Source organism: Chrysochloris asiatica, unplaced genomic scaffold (genome assembly GCF_000296735.1).
Source record: "Chrysochloris asiatica unplaced genomic scaffold, ChrAsi1.0 scaffold00030, whole genome shotgun sequence".
Lineage (NCBI taxonomy): Eukaryota > Metazoa > Chordata > Mammalia > Afrosoricida > Chrysochloridae > Chrysochloris > Chrysochloris asiatica.
In genome coordinates this window covers 4,738,547-4,748,068 of record NW_006408548.1, presented here as the reverse complement: position 1 = coordinate 4,748,068, position 9,522 = coordinate 4,738,547, and the positions used below count along the sequence as shown (strand labels likewise).

At 35.6% G+C, this 9,522-nt stretch overlaps 1 protein-coding gene across 1 annotated transcript in view; it reads left to right on the top strand.

Annotated features, from left to right (window-relative positions):
* Nucleotides 1-7,560, top strand: part of STT3B (STT3B, subunit of the oligosaccharyltransferase complex (catalytic)) — a 132,464-nt gene extending 124,904 nt beyond the window's left edge. Inside the window, exons 14-16 of the mRNA XM_006851593.1 lie at nt 862-975; nt 3,284-3,496; nt 7,306-7,560. Of these exons, the coding sequence (XP_006851655.1) occupies nt 862-975; nt 3,284-3,496; nt 7,306-7,386 (408 nt within the window). The 3' untranslated portion in view covers nt 7,387-7,560. The remainder of the gene's footprint in view (nt 1-861; nt 976-3,283; nt 3,497-7,305) is intronic.
* Nucleotides 7,561-9,522: the final 1,962 nt, after the last annotated feature.

Here is a 9,522-nt window from a genome sequence, read left to right as displayed (position 1 = left end):
GGGAGTAGAAAGCCTCATCTTTCTCCCGCGGAGCGGCTGGTAGTTTCGAACGGCTGACCTTAAGGTTCACAGCCCGATTCGTAACCACTACGCTACCATACTAGTATGGTACATACTAGTATGTGTGTGAATCATACGTAATCTATTTATTATCTGTTTTGCTAAATTGTCCCTCTTAAAGAAATAATTACAGGAGTTTTCTAAACACATTCCTCCCCACCTTCAACTACAAAAGCTGTTTTTGAGTTCATATGAAAAAATAAAGAATGATGATTTTAGGGGAAATTTCTGAAAGTGAACCATAGAGGTAAGGAGGGGGCAGTTGGAGAGATCCCCCTTTACCTAATATTGGTGTCATTCTTTTTATAATTACTGAGGTTTTATAGCATGCTTTAAAATAGAATGGAATTAATTGCTCTTTTAGACCTGGTAGAGGATAAGCACTGAACTGGTAACCAGCAGGTTGGCAGTTCAAACCCACCACCTGCTTTTGGAAACCCTATGAATCAGAACCAACTTGACAGCACCCAACAACATACTACTTTAACAAACACTATCAACCTCGGAAACCCTGTACAGGGTCGCTATGGGTCGGAACCGACTCAACGGCACGTAACAACAACAACAATCATTCTTTTACTGTGGTTTCTTAGATACTTGTCTTAAGTGATCTCTAGAATTAGCTTTTAAAACACCAGTGTTTTTTTGTTTTTGTTTTTTAAGGAATTACATTAAGCTTTCATTTTCAACGTAGTGTCATTATGAAGATACCTCACAAGTTGATTCCTAAGGGAAAGTGCAAAGGAGAAGCTGCAGCTTTTGAAATTTTCATTGGACTGACGTAAAAACTTTTTCTTTCAGGAAAGTGACTATTTCACACCACAGGGAGAGTTCCGTGTAGACAAAGCAGGATCCCCCACTTTGTTGAATTGCCTTATGTATAAAATGTCATACTACAGATTTGGAGAAATGCAGGTTAGTTAAATCTGGTTTTTGTGTGTTTTATTGTAATAAATATTCAGAAGAGTATTTTAAAAATCTTGTTTGCCACTAAAAAATACAGGGCAGTGATGTTTTTAACTGTGTTGTCTAGAGAAAAGTGCTCATTTGAAGATTATTGTTGTATTTCATTAAATTTACATCTCTAAAACTTTTGTGTGAACAATTAAGGAATAAAAATGAACTCTTAAATGCTTCTTTCCAAAATATTAGGCTAAAATTCTATCTTTGCTTACCATCCTCTTTAGTGTTTCCCATGTTTATTCATATGGATGTTAGACTAATGACTGGATTTCTAAGATTCTATCTCTTAGATTCTATGACACTTCGATTATATTGCACAGTCGTATTATTATGTTTTATGAAAACTACAAAATTTTTAAAATTTTTTCTAGTTATCCTAAAAGCCAGTGTAAGCATTGCTGGTTTACTTTTATACCATCACTGGAGATTAGATAACTGTCCAGACTTAGAGGTTTTGTTTGAGCCTCATTTTATCTTTTTGTAGAATACAATCATGGTGGCTGATAAGGGCTAAAACATTCCATTGGTTTCATTCTCTTCATTTTGAGTTGTGCCCCATCAACAAATGAAGGTCCCACAGGCTTTACTCCATTTGCATCATCACAATCAACTCTACTTTGAGGAGGCAGCTCTTCCCAATCACATTTTGAGTGCCTGCCAACCTGACAGGCTCATTTTCTGGCACTATTATCTGACAGTGTTTCTCTGTTATTCATAAAGTTTTCAGTGACTTAATATTCAGAAGTAGTTCGTCGCTCTTCCTAGTCTGTCTTTGTCTGGAAGCTCATCTGAAACCTGTCCACTATGGGTGACCCTGCTGGTATTTAAATACCGGTGACATAGTTTTCAGAATCACAGCAACTCACAAGCCATCACAGTAAGACAAACTGACAGACGAGTGGTGGAAGTGATTGGAAGAGATCCGTATTTGTGCCCATTCCAAAGAGAGGTGACCCAATGAAATGCGGAAATCATTGCACAATCTCTCTGATATCCCATGCAAGTAAAGTTGTACTAAAGTTAATACAGAAACGGCTGCAAGCATACATTGACAGAGAACTAAGCTGGATTTAGAAGAGGCCATGGAACGTGGGATATCATTGCTGATGTCCAGTGGATCTTGGTTGAAAGCAGAGAATATCAGAAAAATGTTTACCTGTGCTTTATTGACTACGCATAGGCTTTCGATTGTGTGGATCATGACAAGCTATGGACAATGTTGCAAAGTATGAATATTCCTGAACACTTAATTGTGCTCATGAGGAATCTGTACCTGGATCAAGAGACAGTTGTTTGAACAGAACATGGGGAAACTGAATGATTTAAAATTAAGAAAGGTGTGCGACAAGGTTGTATTCTTTCACCATTCTTATTCAACCTGTAGGCTGAGCAAATAATCCGAGAAGCTAGGTTCTATGAAGAAAAACATGGCATCAGGATTGGAGGAAGACTCATTAACAACCTGCGATATGCAGATGATTCGACCTTGCTTGTTGAAAGTGAAGAGGACTTAAAACATTTACTGATGAGAATGAAAGAGCACAGCCTTCAGTATGGATTACATCTCAATGTAAAGAAAACAAAAATCCTCACCACTAGACCAATAAACAACATTATCAACGGAGAAAATATTGAAGTTGTCAAGGACTTCATTCTTCTTGGATCAACTATCAGCACTAACGGAAGCAGCAGTCAAGAAATCAAATAACATATTGCGTTAGGCAAATCTGCTGCACAAGACCTTTTTAAAGTTGAAGTGCAAAGATGTCAGCTTGAAGACTTAAGGTGTGCCTGACCCAAGCCATGGTGTTTTCAGTAACCTCATATGTATGCGAAAGCTGGACAGTGTTTAAGGAAGACCGTAGAAGAATTGATGCTTTTGAGTTATAGTGTTGGAGGAGAATATTTAAAGTGCCATCGGCTGCCAAAATAACCAATAGATCCGTTTTGGAAGCATTGCATCCAGAGTGCTCCTTGGAGTCCAGGATGGCCAAACTTTGTCTCTCATACTTTGGACATATTGTCAGGAGGGAGCAGTCACTGGAATAAAAGCTTAAACAAACAAAAATAACTCTATGGAGCAGAGTTCTAGTCTGAAACATGGGGTCACCATTATTTAGAATCAATTCAGTGACAACTGTTTTTATTAGCAGTTTGTAAGAACCATTTGTGCTAGTTTAGTGACAGAGGGTTAGCATTTACTACCTTTCAATGCTGAATGTTTTCTGATGTACTTCTAATTCTAATCTCACTTTTGCAGCTGGATTTTCGCACACCCCCAGGTTTTGACCGAACACGTAATGCTGAGATTGGAAACAAGGACATTAAATTCAAGCATTTGGAGGAAGCCTTTACATCAGAACATTGGCTTGTTAGAATATATAAAGTGAAACCACCTGATAACAGGGAGGCATTAGACCACAAACCTAGAGTTACTAACATTATCCCAAAACAGAAGTATTTGTCAAAGAAGGTGAGTGCCAAGTGAAGTCTTTTCTATAAAGGGGTGAAATCAATGTTGGTTTGTTCATGTGAAAAATTATTATTAAAATTTTTTAATAGATTTTAATTTGCCAGATTCATAAGACTATGACTCAACAACACATAACAAGGCCTATATGGAATCGTGGTATGGTGCTATAGGATAAGCACTGGACTACTAACTAGAAGGTCAACAGTTCAAGCCCACCATCCATTCCTTGGAAACTGTACACAGGGTTGTTAGGAGTTAGAATCGACTTCATGGCACTTACCAACAAGTCCTCTATACAAAGTAGATAACGGAGTATTTCATATATCCCAAGATGCAGATTTTTCTGGATAGCCTAATGGCTATCAGTGAAGTAAACATTTTCTAAGATAAGCTCTACGGAAAAATTTAGGCTTTTGGTGTGTGCCATTTTCATTATCAAGACTCATTCCTAAAGTACGATATATCTGGCATCACTTTCTGAACCTCGTGAAAATAAAAATGTCTAATATTTCAGTAATAGAATTGTGTTTGATTCTCTCATCTTTTCTGTCCAAGCATGTATATTTTCCATTTCCCAGTTCCCGTCTTAGCAGAATGTTACTGTATTATTTCTTGAGTAGAGATTAGGTTTAAGTCGAGTGAGTCCTTTTGAAGCCCTCAGGATTATCATTTTTAAAAGTAATTACCATGATAAAAATTGTAGGTTGGAATTATAATTGATGAGACTATTGCAGTTCTTTTGTAATAAGTATTTAATATTGAAATATTTTATTGATGTCATAATTGCTCACTTTAATAGATGCTATAAAAACTGCTGAAAAGACATGTTTATATAGATTGTCCATTTGTGGAAGATGGTAATCAATTAGCATTCAGTTGACGTATTAAGGTTGTATCATATAAGGTCCTATCCATTGAAGGACTGATTTTAGGTTTGAAAGAGTTTAAAATTAGTGTCTTAGTTTCTTTATGCTTTTGTAGCAAACACTACAAGTGTACATCTTTAATGAACAGAATTTTTTTTTTACAGACTAGGTGGCTTGGAGTCCAAATTCAGTGCACTGTCTCTAAGGGAAACCTTTCTCTTTCTGTAGGTTTTAGAAGAAATCCTGGTCTTGACTTCTGTAGCTCCATTGTTACTCGGTTCCTTGGCAGTCGCCACTCCGCATCCCTTTCCCCCATTTGTGCCTTCCTTCTCTCTGTATCTAATCTGCTCTTTTATATCTCAGAATTAAGTTGGAGGCATACTTACACTGACATGTCCTCATTAATATAACACAGAAACACTTATTTCCAAATGCGATTATACCCCTAGTTTTCGGGATTAGGATTCCAGCGCATATTTTGGAAAGACACAATACAGTCCATAATACTTAGGTCTATATAGTATGGATCAGTTATTTTAAATCATTGAAGTAATTGTCCTTTTGTGTTATTTAAAATATGTTTCAGATATGTTCAGAATACAGATATTGTTCATTTGTACTATGTTAGGGAACATTGGTAGAGTAGTGGATTATTCATTGGTCTGCTGTCTGCTATCTGAAAGATCAGTAGTTCGAATCTACCAGCCCTTTGTAGGAAAAGGATGAGGCTTTTTGCTCCCATAAAGATTTACAGCCTCGGAAACCCTATACAGGGTTACTATGAGTTGGAACCGACTCATCAGCACTTAACAGCAACAATTATACAATAGTGTGAACATTAGCTGTGTCAACAGAAACTATTTTTAAATGAATACCTTCTATGCCAGTTACTGTTATTGTGTCTATTGGAAGCTATTCACAGGTGTCACATAGAGTTGATGCTCACTATGTTGTTATTGTCATTTCCAGCTTATCATAATCCTGTATAGGGTTTCTGAGGATCTAAATCTTTGCAGGAGCAGAAAGCTTCATCTTTCTCACATGAAATGACTGCTGGGCTCAATACTTCTGACCTTATGGCCTATAGTCCAGTGCTTATCCTACAGAGCCACCACACTCCTAGTCACTGTGTTAGTCATATCAAGACTGGGTATTTTTGAATGAAGACTTATTTTTGATTCAAATACTTGTTTCAGAATCACTTAGTTTTTATATCAGCTAAATTAAGGTGGTGTCTCATAGGCATATGGTAAACAATGGTAGACATCAACGCAGAAGTCAAAGCAAATGCTGCTAGTTTTAAATAGTTTTCTAGTGCAGCTATAAGAGAAATCTACAAGTGGATGATTCTAAGCTAAAATCTAGTCTCTCACAATTTATTTGGATAGAAGTGTGAATTCAGGATACCATTTCCAGAGGAAGACTTTTTCTTTCTGAGACTGTTCTGGGGGAAAGGTCCTTGGCATCAATCTTTCCCTACAACTAGGAACTTCCCAGTTCAGGGATCCTGGGTCCCCAAAGTACTGTAAAAGATTATGCAGGCCACGCTCCAGGGAAATGCACCTTAGATCAGATCAGGGTTGACAGCATCATTTGGTTTGACTACATCATCACATAACTGCCACACCACTGAGAATCATGGCCCACCTATGCTGACATAGCCAAATTGAATGTCCTAAGACATTCAAGCCGAGTTAACATCTTTTTTTAACTTTTAAAAGGTTTTTTAAACCTTTTAAAAAAAAAAAAAAAATGGGACTTTTAGAGTTTACAAAGAACTGATCCAGAGATTCCAGAGGCAATAAATTTTCTTAATTTGAACTTTTTTCTCTTCCCATTTTTTCCCCAGATAAAAAAATGAATGGAAAAATAAAAATTAGTGTCTTCTGTACCTCATATATTCTAGCTAATAACGAACGTGACTTCTGAACTTCTGTATCCCTGAGTATATATTCCATTTATACTAGCAGTAAAAAAAATAACTTTTTTGTTGTTGTTTACTTTCATCCTCCATGTCAATATTGAATTTAGGGGAATGGGAGGAGCACAGCAGTCATTTTGAGAGTTTTCTGTTTACACTGTAGAGGAGCTAGGATTGATAGTTTGGGGCTGCAGAAAAGACATACTGGCAAGACTCACCACTAATACTCTTCCAGAACTCAGACAGACATATAAGGGGACTTCAAAAAGTTCATGGAAAAATGGAATTAAAAGACATGGATTTTTTCCAAAAACTTTAAGCCCCTTCATACTTCAGAACACTGAAGTTCTGTAACTGTATGCATTAATATAATACTGAGCTAATAAGGTAACATACTATAGTTAATAAATTAGCTGTAACTGATCTGTTAAATTCAGGAAATGTTGCTTGGGTTTTTCCTTTTTTAATGTAATCATTTGAAGTACTATTTTCTTACCCAAAAGATCATTATTGGTGAATGTGCCAAGTAATTTTACTTCTCTTTCAGTACTTCTCTTTCAGTCTGTCATCCTCATTTTACAGATAGGGGTACTGGGACTCCAGAAGTGATGAAGTTAACTTATGTTTCTGACACAGAGTTCCTTGGAAGCTGAATCAGGAGCAGCTTTATGTTTTCATTCTAATTCCTCAGTCTAGTGTTATATTCTGTTGAGCCTAGAAATCTGAGTTCTTATTGTTGTTAAGTGCTGTCGAGTCAATTCTGACCCATAGCGACCTTGTATAGGGCTTTAAAGGAGCGAGTGGTGAGCTTGAACTGCCAACCTTGTAATCCAAACGACTTTGCAGTCTGAGTTCTTATTACAACTAATCATTTAGTGGTTAAGGGGAAATGTAGACTTCATTGGCTTGATGATAAGGAACTTAATGATATGCATTTGTGGAATGCTCTAGTAGTTCTTTCGTCTTTTTAATCTGTAAGAAAGCTAGCTGCATTAATGTCATGTCTTCTGTTTTCTTTTTAGACGACCAAAAGGAAGCGTGGCTACATTAAAAATAAGCTAACGTTTAAGAAAGGCAAGAAAATATCCAAGAAGACTGTTTAAATACACTGTTCTGGTTCCTAACTTGAAGCAGTTGTCCTTGTAAGAACCGGTCTTTGCCTTTAGCTCATGTCATGTTTCACAGCAACAGAGGGTACAGAACCATCACTGGTCCAGGTTAATGTACAAATTTTTTCTGACAATGCCTAATTTTAAAAAATAAAATTGGCTTATTGAGAACAGCTGTTTTCTGATTTGTAATGTGAAGCAAGACAGAGCACTGCTGTAAATGTCTAGCAGCAGATTTTTTTTATTGGTACATATTATCCTTCAAATATGAGAATTTGGACTAATTGCACCAAAGAACCCTCTAATTTGGTCCCCTGGCACATGCATACTTGTCAATGTTTTTATTCGTTCACAAGACCTGCATTTCATTTGAATTACCCGAATAGCAATATGTAAATTAAAAATGACAGCGTATGATGAGAACTTCTTGAACCAGTAAACTAGGACAGGCCTGAGAAAAGAGGTATTAGAAAAATAATTATACTTCCTTGAAATATATTTATTTTCATGTTTCTCCAGTGCAAAGAATGTTTCATCAAATACACATTTTCTGTTACTTATTTTGACTCTGTCTGAAATGAAGCTGCTGTTTCAAAGATGGACCTCTGAGTATCTTATTAATTCAAATAGTATTTTTATGTTGACACATTGTTGCTGCTGTTAGCAGTTGTTTTCACCAGGTACTTAACAGAGCAGATGTCATTCATTGTTCATTCAAGGGCTAAATTTATATCCTTTGAAAATCATGGCACCAGAACAGAATGTTGCTTACCAGGATGGAGTTCTATATCTTCATACTGAGTTTAGCACTATGTTTACATGTAAAAGTTTTAAAGAGAAACCCTTAAAGTTGACAGGTATCCAAAGTTCATTTTCTGTGACTCTTCAACATGACAAAGGATTTCTTTCATGTTTTAAAAAGTTTTATCCATCACAATGATTTTGTTCTCTGCTCCATGTTTTTTAATCCCTTAAACATTTGATGAAACACTCTTTAGAGCTATATGCATTTTCTTACTTTTATTAAAGGTGTGACAATTGTCCAAAAAAATGCACTAAAATATAAATGGAGGTTGAACATGTTCACTTTCCAACTTATAGGGAACTTTATACAGACTTGAAATTTTTCTCCAGTTGTTTAGTAAAAGTGAAAGAGAAAGGGTTTTTCCTGCTGCAGGATATAACTTTTTTTTTATATATATAATAAGCATAACTTACACCACTGCTTTTGGTGGAGAAGTGCAGAATAGTATGTACCTTTTATGAAGAAAAATGTAATTTACAATGTTCCGTGAGAATGTTACTGCTGATTTTCTTTTCCAAGGTGTAGAATATTCTTTGATTTATAAAATTCATTTTTGACCCAGATGATGGTTCTTTACAGACCATTAAAATGGCTGTAACATTTTCACAAATAAAGTGTAACTAAATCTGGATTTCTGATACCTTGTCATGAGGGAGGGAGGGGGATTCTATTTTACTTTGTTGCTTTAAAATTCAATGCAGAGAAGTTGTTGACTGTAGGGGAAATAAAGTTAATTCAAATTTTGTGTTAAGTGTTGTCTTTTATAAATCATTTTGTGTTTAAAAGGAGTTATGGGGGGCTGAAAATGTGCCCTCCTCCTTTGTTCACTTTTACAGAAGTTTTTGAGTATATACAGAAAAAAGAAATGTTGAATTAATTCAATTCGAACCAGCTATTTTGCCATTTTAATCTGAGTATGAACATTTTCTTTTGATTTTTTTTTTCTTGGAAGGAAGATTTTATCTCCTAAATTTCAGTGAGAATAATAGGAATCAAACAGCCCTGCTCCTTAAAGTTCTTGTACTAATCGGTATTAAAAATTTCTCAGTATGAGCAGGAAGAATCTCCTTGCCTTTTTAGTTTCAGGAAATACCATTTTACTTCAAAGGATTTTAGCAGTAAAAATATTGTAGCTGTTCAAGTATTTGTAGTTGAATTGTAGCAGAAAATAAAATTATAGTAGTTTGAATACTTGCGATAGACTCACAATATTCTGTAGATCACTATAAATTCTATTTTATGTGATAAGTTAACCCTGTACATCACAGAGTTTAAAAATCATAACTTTAAAATTGTATACTGTAAAACAGCTTTTGTTTTTATTC